We start from the raw sequence: 16,492 nt of genomic DNA, 5'->3' as shown, positions 1-16,492 counted from the left end.
AATTATTTATTATAACACCATTAAGGAATAATAGCAAAATAACATGCTTGTCAGCATCAAGAGTTTGATCTGCTGGTGATGATAAAGACTAGGGCAGCATGCTCTCCAGTGGTAAAGAAAGACATAATGATTTCACTGTCTCTCCCTCCTTCCTTTGATAAACCTTGATGAATCACCAATTCTTTTTCACTATGTTGATCTAGCCTATGGTAATAAGCAAAATGGAGGGGAATGGGGAATACCATCCTTAATTGGCTTCTGGTATCAGCATAGCCATGGAACTATTTGCTGACATCCATTGTATTTCCATGTGAAATCCACTTTGGGATTGCTTTGGGTGCAAAACTAAAGCAGTACACAGTGGGCATAGCTATCATATCTTAAATTATATTATAAGAAACTCATTTATTCTTTGTGGAAAAGAGATGAAATATGAAATCAAGATATCAGAAAGATTCTAAAAGTGTAGAATTTGATTGTGTCCGGCTCTCTCTCTGTACTTCTTTTTATTTTATTTTTTTCAACTAGTCAATAAAATTCAAATGGCACTACTGATTTTTGCTGGTTCCCTGTAGATTATTATTATTATTACTATTATTATTATTATTATTATTATTATTATTATTATTATTATTATTATTATTATTATTATTATTATTATTAATTTTATTTGTATACCGCCCTTCTCCCAAAGGATTCAGTCTTTCAGTTACATAATATGGGGTAAACTATGCAGTTCCCAGTTCTGTTTGGACAGCAGTACGGTGTGCTGAGAAATTTGTAGTGACTAATGGAATTAAAGCCTCTTATCCTCAAGGAAGTTCTCCTTCAAAGAGAATATACGTAGCTCAGGGTTGAATTGTGGAGTCCTTTGTGCTATCTGAGCTTGGTTGTTTACTGCAACCTTTTCAATGTGCTATTGCTGCTATTGCTGATGATGTTATCTAGTTGTTTCATATGCAAGCAAACAACCAAGCTCAGAGAGCACTAAGGATTCCACAAGTCTTCTTTCCTTTGCACTCTCAGTGAACTATTTCATTGTGGGACCCCCCCCCCCAAAAAAAAAGGAAGACATCACTTTCTAAGGCTCCAAATACATCTGTTTTCTCTATTACATTCACTTGTCTTAATTTGCATGGTTGCTAATGACTTGTTCTTACCTCTTGTATAATCTTTCCAGAAATTAATTAATTTAACCTTTTGGCTTGGATTTTCAACTTCCCCTTTTCACAGATTACAGATACAAACCTTCACTGTTGTAGGTCTAACCACAAATTTATCACTCTCTCCCACGACATGCTTTTGCAAGATCCAAACTGATTTCTTTGGAACGTGCAAAAGAACATCAGGTTTTTTGGGATCTCTGCCCATTTCAGTACTGTAGCCTCAGGTGTCCTATAAATTTAATTGCTGAGAACAGAATCCAGATGGTGAACAGGCTGTAGTCAAAACAAGTCTTTTGGCAAGACACGAGAGCAGGCTAGAAAGAGGATTTCCATCTTCAGATTTTTACTTTAGAACTTGGACCATGTCACTGTCCAGACAGATGCTGCAGAAACAGTTTAATGATAGGGTAGATGTATGGGGGTGGGATTTGGCCCAGAAAGGGTGGCCTTAAAAGTCTTTATACTATTAACAGTTCCACTGGTCTCTCAATTGTCCATATTTGGAGAATAGACTTTCATTTCATTTCATTTTTAAAAGCAAGATAATTGCTATCACCTTTGGAACCTTTTCCCTGAACCTTACAATACTTGTTCCCATCTGCCAGAAACTTCCAACTGGATGTGTCTACTCTGATCATTCTTAAATGTTTTCTGAGTTCTGTCCTAAATCCTCTGGTTTCTGTAGTTTTGAATATTACAAATCCTTTGTTGGAGGACTGGGATGGGGATAAAACAGGAACCTGGCTTAGATGAGCCATTCTTCCAGTTCTGCCAATACACTTTATCTTATTTTATTAATTGAGGCAGGCAGATTAGCCTGGAACATTACCATAACCCCTATAGCCTCCTCCATTTTTTTTCTTTTCTGCTGAATGCTGAAGAGGAGCTAGAAGAGATGGGGTTTATTTTTGGTATCTTCCCAATGCAGTTTTTTATTTGGGACATTGAAATGGTGGGCAGGACCCATGACCAGTCATATTGATGTTGGTGAAACAAACCTAGCTTTCCTGGGAGAGCAGGGAGGTTGGTGGCTACCATAACTGTGATGATTAGTACGATAGTAGGATAGGGCACTGGCAATTATCTAATTGTGTTGGGTCTCAGTAATGAGAAATGGGTATCTTTATTGAGAGTTGTGTTCTCTGAGGAATAATTTGGTGCAGGCTGCATGCTAAAGGTAGGAAAACAGAGTCAAAGTGATGAAATACATTAACAATTGGGAGTTCAGTCTACATCAAGATTCAAGTGGCCACTAGAGCAGAAGAATGGGAAAAGCCACCAGCTGCCTTGGATCTCAAACACGACGTATTTTCATTTCACTTCTCTTGAGAGAATAGTAGAAGCCTTTCCACTGGTACCAATTAATGCCATTGGCATAGGACAGATGTGGTCCACCAAGGTAGAAGCCATTGAGGTTGGAAAAATGGCAGCTCTTGAACCACCAGGCACCTGATGAGAGAGCTGCACAGTTCTGCACATAAAGATCTTGATCACGGTCAAATGTGGAGAACTTCTGGCCACTGTGATAGGACAATGAATCACCTGTTGGGAATATAAATAAAAAAGGTAAAAATGAGACTTCACAAAGCCGATAGGAATAAGGAGTAGTGTCGTGTGCCTATTTGAGAGTATATTCATTGGAACCTACATATTCTGATCAGGGATAGCTGACACTGGAATGTTTTGGGGCACATTTTATAACTTATGTTTCAAGATTAGAGGGAATATGCTGTAAAAATCTTTTAAATGACTTCTGATTTCCCCATAATATATTCTGATCCCATATATCAAAGTACAGGGTAAAACATCTGTCTGAGGGAAAGAAAAAGAGCTGGCTGTAGACATCATTTTAAGACACGTGGGTTTATGTTAGTATTTGGACACCCCTAGCCCAGAAGGGTTTTGGAAATTATAGACCCAATATATGAGAAGGACAGCAAGCTATGGATGACTGATCTATATACTAGGCTGGGAAGAAACATCATTCTAATATTCATGATAATATATAGATCCAAACTGATCCTACTTAAATGCCTGATTACCAAGTTTGAGACAAGACCACGCTTTCCATCTTTTAAAAACAGACAGTTGCAAATGGGTCACAACTATCACAATGTAAATAGGTTTTCCTATCTTCGTTTTGAGACTCAGTCTTACTCTATTTTGTACTGAAATGGGACTGGGAATCAGGGGTCTCTTACCTGCCCCTCCATCAGTAAAGCCAGATACATGGAGCGTGTAGCCATCCTCTTCTGCACTGATTGCATTTGGGGAAAGGGAGAAGTCAGCATATTTAGCAAAGGCGGTATTATTCTCAAAATCGTCCAGTTCCACACGTAGCTGATACTTCTGCTTCAGGGTGAGAAGGTGGATATTTTGCAGTCCTAGAAAAGGTGGGAAAATAGGTTGTGGGCTCATAGTTCTGATGCCTTGGGAAAACGTCCAAAGCACCTCCATTTATTTTCCTACCCTTTGGGGATGACCCCCATTCTCTTGACAAAAAAGTGCTGGCCAGACAGAAAAGCAAGACAGTTCTTGGCTGTGCTTGCTGGCCGAGACTAATAATAAACAGAGCAATTGCACTTCATGATGTAGTTTTCTGGCCCAGGTTTCAGCTGCTTAGGGGAGAAACCCAAACATTTTACATTCCAAAAGTTTCTGGCAAAAGTAGATGTCTGGATCAAGAGATGCATAAAATTCTGAGACTGGGGAGAAGCCAGTGAGGGAAAGGGTGGGAAAAATCAATGGCTTTTGGCAGAGGCTCCTCAGAGAGGAGGACGAAAAAGAGAAGGAAAAAGAAAGAGGAGGAGGAGGAGAAATTTCCTTGCACCCCTTTATATTTACCAAGCCAATATTCACCATCAGCTTTGCCAAAGCCAAACCTGTAGTCATTCCATCCCCGAAAGAAACTGATTGACCCATTGAAACGTTTCTGGAAAACCTGCGAAGTATAACAGTTTTGAGGAAAGATAATTGTTAAATTAACATCAATTTGTCAACAGTTATCCTGAAGCTGCATTTCTGTCAACACCATTGAAAGAAAATAATCAAGGAGATTATGCATTATGCTAAGTTACATTGCTGAAACATGGTTAATTGGATAATCCAAAATGATTCATACACTATGCTAAGCCTTATTCTAACAGTCTTGGTTTAAGCGCGCACACAATTTATCACCCTCCTATTTGCATCTTCCTATTTTAAATACATATTTGCTTGTTTGACTTCTGGTCTTTATAGCCCATTTTTCCATGCTAGACACTATCTCACTTCTACATTGGCTAACAAGACAAGGAAAAGTACTGAATTGCTTATATCTGTAGAAAGATGGCATTATTCCATAAACAGGGAGACACCACAAAAATGTGTGTTCCTGGTTGATCCTAAATACCTCTGAAGTTCAAGCTAAGAAGTGACAATATTCACATGAGACACAGATACCTTGGCCTCATGAAAAAGAGTAATGTAAGACCTGGTTTGGAAAGATCCAGAGTCATAGCCCCATTTGACATTAGAGCTCAATGAGTTAGTAGTCAATTGGACCTCTCTTGGACCTCTCTTCTGGTCCAATTTACCTGAGTGGAGTCTGTGGTGATAAAATGAGGGGAAACACCCTTCCATATTTGTTGTCTTAAACTCCCAGGGAAACAAATGGTTGCAATATAGTACTACAAGTTTCTTAAAGCTTTATATTGAACAATATCAGCACCACAAATGATACTGAAACTACAACTAGAGAACAGGCCAAGATCAAAGAAATCAAGGTTATGGAATTTCCACCAGACTAGCACTGAACAGCCACTACTAATCTAACTCAGCCCTAGGATCTCTTGCGCCTCCATGGGATACACTGTCCCATTTTGAATCCATCCCAAGGACTTCATTACCGTCCATTTTCCATCATCAGTGGTCATGTCACAGTACACGGGGACAGGGACATTGGGTCCTGCTGGAAAGATGAGGTACACGCCATCTGTCTCTGAACCTTGATCGTATATATCCTCACAGTCAAGTGGAAATGAATCTTCTCCGCAGTGTTGAGATTGCTGAGCTATCCCAGTGGGAGGAAAAGCATATTACTTTAAATTTAAATAACCCATCAAGTTTATGACATTATTTTGGCTTCTGATTAACCATTTTGCTTTAAAGCAGAGAGTCAGTAGTCCAAGACAATAATTATAAATCTGTTGCTATTTTACAAATATCATAATTACTTTGTTCAAGATCACCTATTTGGGTGATATTTCTGAGAATAGCTTAAAAAGCTAAGAAATAAATAAAAGTTAAGAAATAAATAAAATAAAAATACTACATTTTGTTAATTGAAATTTATATATATATGTGTGTGTGTGTGTCTGTGTGTCTGTGTGTGTGTTTGTGTGTGTGTGTGTGTGTGTAAAGGTAAAGGTAAAGGTTCCCCTGCACATGCCTGCTAGTCGTTTCCAACTCTAGGGGCCGGTGCTCATCTCCGTTTCAAAGCCGAAGATCCAGCGCTTGTCCGAGGACGTCTCCGTGGTCATGTGGCCAGTATGACTAGACGCCAAAGGCGCATGGAACGCTGTTACCTTCCCACCATAGTGGTCCCTATTTTTCTACTTGCATTTTTATGTGTTTTTGAACAGCTAGGTGGGCAGAAGCTGGGATGAGTGACAGGCGCTCACTCTGTTACGCGGCACTCAGGATTCGACCTGCCAAACTGCCGACCTTCTGATCGACAAGCTCAGCGTCCTAACCCACTGAACCACCGTGTCCCTTTATATCAGTACATATTTGTCCAAATTTAGGCACATTTTTGACATTCAGCCAATGTAAATAGATTTTATAAATAATTTTCCTTACTGATTTTTTTGGGGGAATATTATTTTAATAAATATATGCATTTCAATACAGTCTGCTGTCACATACAGTAGATGTATACTCTGTATGTAATTTTGAAAATGTTAACTTGTAATGTACAATGTAGGTCACTGAAGACACTCTTTGGATGTGTTTGAATGTCATTCCATTTCTCCAGGCACATACGCATAAGGGATAACGATTTTCCTTTCCGGATAGATTTCAAATGTATACATATTTCTCTTTAATCCTCATTGAAATGGGTGTTTCTAGGTTGTGGGGATTGTGCATATGTGCATTTAAGTAGTAACTAAATAGTCACCAAGCATGAAAAGCCCTAAAAATTCATATAAGCAAGAAACTTCTAGCCAAGACTCCTATTAAGGAATTGTTTTAGTTATTATCTCTGTCAAAAGACACTCTTGATTATGTGCAGGGATAGCAAGCACTGATCTTTATACTATAGTAACTGCCATCAACTAAGACTTTTCTAGAAATTCTTCCATACATGGGAAGCTATTTCTTCATTCTTCCAGTACAGTTTAAACAATCTATGTGGAGGAAAAAATATCAGCTAACAGATGGAAAATCATCTGTTATCCCCTTAATTATCTAGAACTAAGAAGAAATTTCCTGATAATGAGAACAATTAATTAGTGGAACAACTTATCTGTGGAAGTTGTGGGTGCTCCACACTGAAAGTTTTCAAGAAGAGACTGAACAACCATGTGTTCAGAATGATATAGAGTCTCCTACTTAAGCAGGGGGTTGGACTAGAAGACCTCCAAGGTCCCTTTCTACCCCATTATTCTATGTTCTATGAAATATTCTGCCTAATATAATAGAATCATTTGACATTGCTTGAGCCTCACAAGAAAAATAACAGAATTTTACTAGCAGAATAATTATTGAGAAAGAAGAAAACAGTGGTTGGCAATATCCTGAAAGAGCAGGCTGGTCAGTAGTAATCCTATAATATTTTGTTACCAAGGGAGGAGTGTAATAAAATGCCACAAAGGCTATATGTTGCCTACTTCATTGAAATTCTATTCTTCTTCCAATAATATATATGGGATACGAAACTCTGTTTTATTACCCCAACAGATTACAACAGATTGCTGATATTTGTGAGTATGGATGATAACAAACAGAGATTTTCAATGCATCTTCTGTGCTAAGGATGAGACCATAGCTCAAGGCTGTCACTCTCCTTTATAATGGTAGGTGGGAATTATCTTAGGAAGTCAGGTGAATAGTCAGATAAGAGACAGCATAGCCTGCAGCTCCATAATAGGAAGGACAAGAGACTGAGGAGGGACTTTCCCTAAATTATCAGTCTGTAAAGGAGATGGCAAGAGAACTGTATTTTCACACTAATGTAGCTTTACACTAGAGTGGTATTAGTTTATCTAGTCTTGTTTCTTGTCTGGTCCACCTGATAAGGCTGACACCATTATATCAGGGAAGGGTTTTTTCAGTTCTTGCAGATTAGTGCATCTGAGCAACCAGATTAATGTTTAGAGCCCCTTCACCATCTGAGGTAAGAAGGCAGTAAACAGCAAGGGGGCTTTTTCTGTCATGGTACTAGATACTCCAGTGTCCTCTTCAAGAAAGCCTCTCTGACTTCATAATTAATGCTCACTCATCAGTCACAAACAGGATCTTCCAAAAGACTTTAGGATAAATGCAAACACATGGCTTAAATCTCTTCACAGTGCTGGCTTTGTTTGTTTGTTTTTCCTGTTAACTTTTCCCAACCCAGTGTGTGTTTGTGTGTTTCTTTTGAAATAATTGTTCAGTTGGTGAATTAACATTGTTCTGCGCTATTAATGAGGAATCATTCAGATGCAAAGATAGGTTACTTATATTGTTACACATAAAGTAAACTGTACAAAGGATTAATATGGAAGTAAGGGAACAGGAGAATCACAGCTTAGTGAATTAATATTTGGACTGCATGTAAGAAAGGTCCTGTTTCAACACTTCAACATTTCTCCAGTTAATAGGCAGCATATGATCAGCAAACTCTCTCCTTGGAAACTTGGGACACTGCTCTCAAAGTAGCCATTTCTGGACTAGATGGACAACAGACCTGACACTTCTTGTGTATTCCAAGATTCTCTATACTGCATTATAAAAATAAAGAAACATCCTATCCAGTTTTGACCAGCTCAAGGTTGACTCAGCCTTCCATCCTTCTGAGGTTGGTAAAATTAGGATCCAGATTGTTGAGAGCAATATGCTGACTCTGTAAACTGCTTAGAGGGGGCTGTAAATCACTGTGAAGCGGTATATAAGTCTAAATGCTATTGCTATTTTGGGTATTCCAGAACACTGTATTTAACTATAGTGAAAAGATCCTATGATTAAAAAGACAAAAGGTGCTGTAATGTAAGCCAGGTCGGGGAAGCTGCAATCCACAAATGACCTCCCAAGAGGAGACTTTCTGGCTAACTGGAAGCAGTGTATTTTTCTGCCCAATTTGATTGCAAACAGCTGTTCAGAAGCTGAAAGGATAATTTAAATGCTTGTTTGTGTCTTTTGTGCTTGCCTGAAAGTGGACTATGTTTTAATGTTCTTCATTTATTAAAAAAATGGCTCAATCTGCTCGGTAGACTAGTGCTGGCCCAGATTTAAAAAAATGTATTCAAAGAGCAGTTCTGGAAGTAAAAGTTTATCTGTCTTGAAATGTTTTAACAAATGGACTTGGCTGATCTCAGAAGCCATGTAGGGTCAGCCCTGATTAGTATTTGGATCGGGAGGATTATGAAATGCCATGTCTGTTAGCTAGATTAGGAAATCAAAGAAACCACAAAACAATGGCAAACTTTCGTAAAGCTGCCAAAAAAGCTTCACAGTCAGAATCATCAAGAGTTAAGCTCGACTTGAGAGTTTCTTTACTTTTTAGCACAAGTGCTCTATTTAATTGTAGAGGAAAGTGCTTTATACTGAGTTGTGCCAATAACATTAATATACTTCAGATGGGGTAAATGGCCATAGTTCTAAGAACCCTTAGTTGAACCTATAATCTTTAGAAAACAAACTTGATTGTGATCTATTGTAAAGCTGATATGCAACCATAAAGAAATCTAATCATTTTCTGGGAGCAATATAATGGCTGAGGGTTCCCTGACAGACAATACATAAACGTAACATGCATTCCTAGGTCAGTCACTAAATGGCAGGAAAGAGATAGAGAATTTTCTATATTCTTGGTTGGTGCTATCTAGGAATCATCAAGATTTTTTCAATCCACTTCCAATACAGAAGGGGACAACTCACCACAACCAACTCGCCGCGGGACAACTTGCCGCAGGAAAATTTAACAATTCAATTTAATCATTTGAAATAAATAAAAAAATTAATTTTTGTCATTCACATTTCATCCTGTCCTTCCTTTTGTATCCTTTTTTAGTGATTCCATCCCACCATTTTTTTGATATTTGTGTAACTCTTGTCCCGCAGTGAATTGTCTCATGATGAGTTGCCTGCAACAAGTTGGCTTTGGCAAATTGGCTGTGGTGAGTTGGCTGTGGCGAGTTGGCCATGGTGAATTATCATAGACTCCATCCGATAACCCAAGTACTGGCACATTTTTCTGGCAGTACTGCACTCCCAGGAGAGCATTCTGAGCTGCTGCCTTTTCTCCCTAGCAGAAGCTTGTCAGGGAGACCCCAAACACTGGAACACATGAAACCCTGAAGTCTTTAACTGATGAATCAAGTTGGAATGGAGATCCAGTTTGGTTTGGTGGTTAAAGCATCAGGCTAAAATCCAGGAGACTGTGAGTTCTAGTCTACCTTAGGGACAAAGCCAGGCTGACCTTGGGCCAGTCATTTTCTCTCAGCCTTAGAAAGTAGACAATGGTAAACCACTTCTGAAACTTTGCCAAGAGAACTGAAGGAACTTGCCAATCAGTCAGTAGTATAGATTGACTTGAAGGCACACACACAAAAAAGTTAGAATAGGGAGAGGCCTCTGATGGGCTTGTTTTAGGGTTTAGAGAATTCTATTTATGCCCCTGAGTCATAAAAAGCTCTGCATCACCTATATTGACAAGCAGATTTTCATAGTCTCAGATAAGAATTATTTCGTGCCCAACCTAAAGACGGCTAAAATTACTTCATCTAAAGCTGGTGTTACTGCCTTCTTTCAGTCGACATAATGTGGAAAGAGTATATAGAGGATTCTGAGTATGTGCCATAAATCAGCCTCAAGAGCACTTACCTGAGTTGATGGCCTGTCCTTGCAGTGTTGGCAGCTGAAGAAGTAAAAGGAGGAACAAACAGATGGGCAGAAATGAGGAGGCCTGAGAAAGCTAAAATGAAAAAGCATGACTTGTCATCCATGGTACATACTGAGGAAAGAGGCACCTTATTATTAATAATAACATAATTGCCATTGTTTTATAAAGATCTACAAATAGAAGTAGAATGAATGTGACAAAAGAAAGCAAAGATATTACAGACAGGCAACTTGGATGCAATTCTAAAACATCTGGAACACTACTTGAACACTATCAGCATTGACAAAATCACCATCAGTAAATTGCAGAAGGCAGCTTTACTTGAAGCAACTTACAACTTGCGACAATATATTATTATTAAACCACAATATCTGCCTATCTCAGGTCCTTGGCAAGGACTTGTTGGATAGACAAAAATGCCAAATCTAGTCTAAACATCTGTCTGGCTGTGTGACCAGCCTAATTATAATATACAGTATATACTGCCTAATTCCCAGCAAGTCTTTCTGGCTGGGAAAGACACTGTCCTAGTATAATTGGCACTGTCTACCAAGAAAAAATAAAAACAGAAATCTGCAATGTGTGCTTATCTTGCAAAGGGGTTATTTATGTTGAACCCTTCCTTTTGGTCATTTTCACATTAAATATTACCGTGGCAAAAAATAAAAATCAGATTTTGCTGTCTCAAGTGAAAAATGTGAATGAACATTTTCTTGGGTTCAGAAGCTTGCTGAAGGCCTAACAAACTTCTTTGTTAGTGATGATATGAACTCTAGTTTTATAGCAATGTAAAAAGAGAGAGAGAGTGAGAGAGAAAAATGGATTCATTGATTGAATATAGAGAAATATTTGTCAGAGATGGAAATATATCACAATATAAACCTGGCAGTTGAAGCTTGAAAAGTTGCCTACTTATTTATTAGTCACAGCAGTGCCTGTAAAAGGAACAAAAGGAATCAGGTTGATGAAAGTGGCCTTGTTGTGGTGCAATACAAACCCTGCCCCTTTTGTAAGTGTATTGCAATCTTGTATGCCTGCTCCAAAGGGGAAGATCTTGCAGTATGGTGCTGGAATGTGGCTTTTGTCATTGTGAGGCAAACAGCAAGAAATGTGGATACTGCTAGAGAATGTGATTTGGAGACATTACCTCATGATGACAGGTCTAATGTTCAGGTCACAAGAAGCCCTAAATATGAAGATTCAGAAACTGGCAAAGAGATGCTTTTCCCTCTCTGGTGCAACATTAATTAATATTTGTTAGTCCCAAAAGTGGGAAAATTTAGAAGGAAAATTCCAAAGTTCATCTACCATTATTCATATTCTCTTTAACTTTGACAATCTTTCAACAATACACAGGTTAGACACAAGTTTAGGTGGAAACTTTTGTGTATTCTGTTGCTTTTCTTGGCTTCAGAATTTTATTTTGGCCTGTGGGCTGACATCGGGGAGAAAAATGCACCATAGAAACATTTTAACCAGATTTGCCAATTTGTTGAATGTATACATGTCCCAGTTACTTACTTTTTAAATAAAATATTTACATACTATATTCTGGTCTGCTGCTGCTGTTGTTATTATTGTTCATTTTGTTTTAAAGTTTGTGAATTTGCATCCTACTTGTAGAACAAAATAGGTATCTATCTGTTTTTCTGGGAATATACACTGTATTCTTGCTGAATGAAGAACCAATGAAGAAGATACGGGGATTAGAATGAAAAATTACATATAGTTAAACTGCATGTATTCTTTTATTTGAAGCTCTAGTCCTCAATGCATGACCATAATTGAGCCCCAAATTTATGTTGCTAAGTGAGAAATTTGTTAAGTGAGTTTTATTCCATTTTACGACTTTTCTTGCCATGTTTGTTAAGTGAATATGGTTTCCCCATTGACTTTGCTTATCAGAAAGTTGCAAAAGGTGATCACATGACCCCCAGACCCTGCAACAGTCATAAATGTGAATCAGCTGTCAAACATCCAAATGTAAATCACATGACCATGGGGATGTTGTAACAGTCATAAGTGTGAAAAATGCTCATAAGTCACTTTTTTCAATGCCACTGTAACTTCAAATGGTCACTAAACAAACTGTTGTAAGTCGAGGACTACCTGTATAGCAGTGTTTCTCAACCTTAGCAACTTGAAGATGTGTGTACTTCAACTCTCAGAATTCTCCAGCCAATTGAAGTCCACACATCTTTAAGTTGCCAACATTAAGTAACACTTTTGTTCAGTGTTGCTCACTCTCTCATTAATGTATTTAAGATTGCAGTCAAGCCTTAAAGAAATTAGGATGAAATCATAGCTCATCTCTAGAATACCTTCAGTAAGATTTGCAAGCAAGCAAAGAGCAATGCATATGAAACATTGAAGAAGTTCTTTCTGTCTCCACATCATGTCCCCTAGCCATCCCTCCAAGCGCTTCATATTTAGGGAGTCACATGTCAGACTACGAAGCATAACAAGTAGGTAACCTTGAGTTGGATTCTGGTATGAATACAGAAAAGCTCTCTACAATAAACAGTATTCTACTTGAACATAAATGGATGTGTGGAATGGAAACTGGGATGCTAGTCTCCATTCCTGATGAAACTATGCAGAGGTACATTCATGGAAAATATGGGCCAGCAAGATTTCTTCATGCAATCAACAGTCAGTATTCTAGATAGTGCTAAGAAACAACACACACACACACACACACACACACACAAACACACACACACACACACACACACGAAAGATACCTTGAACCATGGAATGTTTAGCTGCTCAATTTTTGTACTATAACAAATGGTTTTCCTTCATATCCAAGATAGTGGAATTACAGAGGGCTAATTGATATAACTGAGTCAGGTGTCAGGTGTGCTCCTTGCTAATCTCTAGAGTTTTTCTGTCCATGTATATATATGAAGTTACATAGTCAGAGAAACTCTAGAGATCAGAAGGAGCACATCTGACTCAATTGCAGCTTTGATTGCAAATGTCTGAAAAAGATATTTCCATACTGTAGTTCATACAATCATGTTGGCTCACGTTCATTTTTTAAAATAACCTTCAGCTTCTTATTCTGTCCATTGCTCATTAATCATTTTGCTCTGTGAAAATTAATATTCCCTTATCTCTTTTCATTTATAGGGAATCAGGGCAATTTTCCTCTCCTCCTCTCCCCATTAATTTTGCAAAGTATTTTGTATGAAATGATTCATTTCATAGAATTCTATTAGGTACTAATTAGATATTGATAAGATTTACCCTGATCAATTAGCCCTTGTAATTGCACTATCTTGGATATGAAGGAAAACCATTTCCCCCTTTTGTTACAGAACAAAAATAGAGTAGCTAAGCAGTCTATGATTCAATATGTCTTTGGAAAGCAATCCCTTAATAGTATTACAGAGAAAGAAAGTAAACATCCCTTTTGTTTAAGGAATCAGCTTCATGATAGGGAAAACAAATGTCAGGATTTAAGAAGACAAGGAAATCCAGCCATATCAAAAGAAAGGTCTGTTTCATTTAGCATTTTTCTTCCCTACAATGGCCAAATAGAATCCTCCAGAAATGTCTTGGCAAAATATTTGTCACATCTATCATACATCTGTATTGGGAGGATATCTTTACAATGTTAATTTTATATCCTGCCTTTATTCCAGGAATACACAGAGAGATCTTCCTTCATGTAATCCTCACAGCTACAACCTAGTGAAGTAGGCTGGGCCCAGAGAAAGGGACTGGCCAAAAGTTACCCAGTGAGATTTAATGGCTGATTCTACCTAGAGACAAAGTAGACATGAATCTGTCAAGTCCTAATCTTAATCCAAGACCTTAATCCCTCCACCATTCTGGGTCTCAGTTTTCACATTCAGCCATCATACCTAAAAGTTACTGAAGCTGGCTTTCACCATTTCTCCTAACTGCAAATTCCATTCATCACATATGACACTGAAATAGACCATTACAAAAATTAATTTGACTGGGAGTGAGGAGAGAATACCAAAGTCCAAAGGAAAAAAATAAATCAAACCTTAGTTCACAGCCTAATTCACCTCCCTTCCAAAATTATCTGTTGCCCTCAAACTTCAGATTCTTCACTGACTTACCTTCATGTTGTTCTGTGGTTCCTGAGCTGTCACTCCTGTTGCTCTTTGTATAGGACTTTCTGTTTTGTTTTGAAGCTGATTCTTTCAGTCTCCTTTGCAGGCCTTTAGCTGTACACCTCCCACCCACTCTGCTGCCTGCCCACTAACATACCCCAAGCCAAGGAACAGACATGATGTGTAAATCCTGGATTTATAGCCCAAAGAAAAGTTGGGAGGGGAAGAGGGGGGCAAGAATGTGTTATAGAAAAGCAAGGCAGGAAATGAAAAATTGGAGAGGAGGGGAAACACAGAACAAGCCAAGAGCTAGATGTTTTCCAGGCTCTTGGCATGAACATAATGTTGTTATATGCCTTTCTCACATATGTGGAAGCAGACTTCCCCCACATCTCTCTCTGTCTCTGTGTTTGTGTGAGCATATTGGAAAAGGTGTTAAATTTTAACTTTAGATGGAAGAAAATATTCTTCAGAGCCAAAACCTTTGGGTGGATTTTATGAAATCCCAAAGAGGCACTTCCAGTGAAAGGAAAAAATGATGATCTTGAAGTTAGTATTCTTGTCTACTGTGGAAGAAGGGTGTGACATAGTAATGGCTCAAAACCTAGAGTTCTTGCTCACAGACATGTTAAAAGGAGGTAGTAGAAAACTATACCAGCATAAAATGTGTTGCTCCCACTGGTGATTCACAACCTCCCAGAAGCACAGTGATAGCAACAGTTGTTTCCTTATTTTCAGAGTCCAATGGATTCATCAGGTTTTGTTTCCCTTGTCTTTCAACAAATGTTATTAACCAGTAGAAAAATATCACTCTCTTTTATGTAGGTTGAGACAAGAGAATGACTAGAATTTTAACAGATATCTATATCAGTGAATTTAGTTATCTGTCAAAAACTACACTGGGTTTCCACAAGAAATGAGTCATAAGACTTGCTATAGCATTCCTCTGGAAGAGAGGCACCACAAACCCACATTGAAAAATGATACCACTGGTTATCAATTAATGTCAGAAAATCACTAAACTTGTTATACTGTGAAGAAGCAGAGAGTCACCTTTTTCCCTCCCCCCTTCTTTCTCTTTCTCTCTCTCTCTTACTTCACTACAGCAGGTTATCAACTCTCTAAACTGATTCAGATCTCCACTATTCATAATTTATTTTCTTAGAATATCTCTACTATGCTTTGAAAACAATGTCATGCCTGGTGGCTTTCATAGGCATTCTCAAGAGGGAGGCAAGTGAGGAAATATCATGATGCAAATTCCATTCAGTTTCTGTCATCTTTGCAATCTTTATTTTTCTTATTTTTGTTTCTTATTGCATTTGTGTTTTTTTTTAAAAAAAAAATTCTTGTGAGTCTCCCAGAATCATTGGTAGTCAGTGGCATATATTTTTGATAGACACACACACAGATAGATAGTGACTTTAAAATGTGTGATCTTCAACTTTCAGAATTCCCTAGTTAGCTATAGTATTATTGGTAATATAGGTGAACACATGCACTTCATTACAGGAGTTCATTTATCCTGCTGAAAAAGACAAAAGGGTGTTGGACCTTTTTTTTAACATAGAAAAATATTGAGGTATTCAAGGCAAAGATACACATTTCAATTTTGTTTCTACAAATGGAACCAGCTGGATGGTTTAATGGGTGTAGAAATGTATTCTCACCCATAGCTATAGGAATGTCAAAATTTACAAACAACTTGGCAATTCCTAATGCAAATGTTTTCTATTCTTAGGTATATTCTAAATTCAAACAGATAATTAGGGGCTGCTACAAAGAAGAGGGGTGGCTGCTGTTATGTACTGGGCTTTTGGTACCATACCACGTGCGTTGCTGGGGAGCTAACAGCTCTCCAGCAACCCAGACAGGATGTCTCCAGTCCTGCAATTGGTCAGCCTTGGGTGGCATACACGGGTTCAATCTGATTGGTTGCTACCATAAGGTTTGACTATATATTGTGGTGGGGAATGACCCAAGTCTAGTACAGTACAGTTCCAGCTTGAATAAAGAATGAGTTCCTCTGTACTCAGCTGTGTGTCTTCATTCCTGCTCACCAGAGCCCACGACTTAACAGTGGCAACAAAGGTGGGATCCTGCTTCACCGCCTAAAGGGCTGAAGTTCACTAGGGGTCGGCATTACTCGCTGG

At 38.2% G+C, this 16,492-nt stretch overlaps 1 protein-coding gene across 1 annotated transcript; it reads right to left on the bottom strand.

Annotated features, from left to right (window-relative positions):
• Window positions 1-2,288: 2,288 nt before the first annotated feature.
• LOC308676055 (microfibril-associated glycoprotein 4-like) lies at window positions 2,289-14,486 on the bottom strand. Its single transcript, XM_081341763.1, has 6 exons — window positions 14,346-14,486; window positions 10,230-10,320; window positions 5,054-5,217; window positions 4,011-4,107; window positions 3,368-3,550; window positions 2,289-2,708 (listed from the first exon to the last, which is right to left on the bottom strand). The coding sequence occupies exons 1-6, from the start codon at window positions 14,349-14,351 to the stop codon at window positions 2,461-2,463; spliced, it is 789 nt and encodes a 262-aa protein (XP_081197889.1). The 5' UTR covers window positions 14,352-14,486; the 3' UTR covers window positions 2,289-2,460.
• Window positions 14,487-16,492: the final 2,006 nt, after the last annotated feature.

This window comes from Vipera berus (assembly GCF_964194415.1).
Source record: "Vipera berus genome assembly, chromosome: W".
NCBI classification, from domain to species: domain Eukaryota; kingdom Metazoa; phylum Chordata; class Lepidosauria; order Squamata; family Viperidae; genus Vipera; species Vipera berus.
Note: the sequence above shows the minus strand (reverse complement) of the source record. Positions and strands in the feature narration are given on the sequence as shown.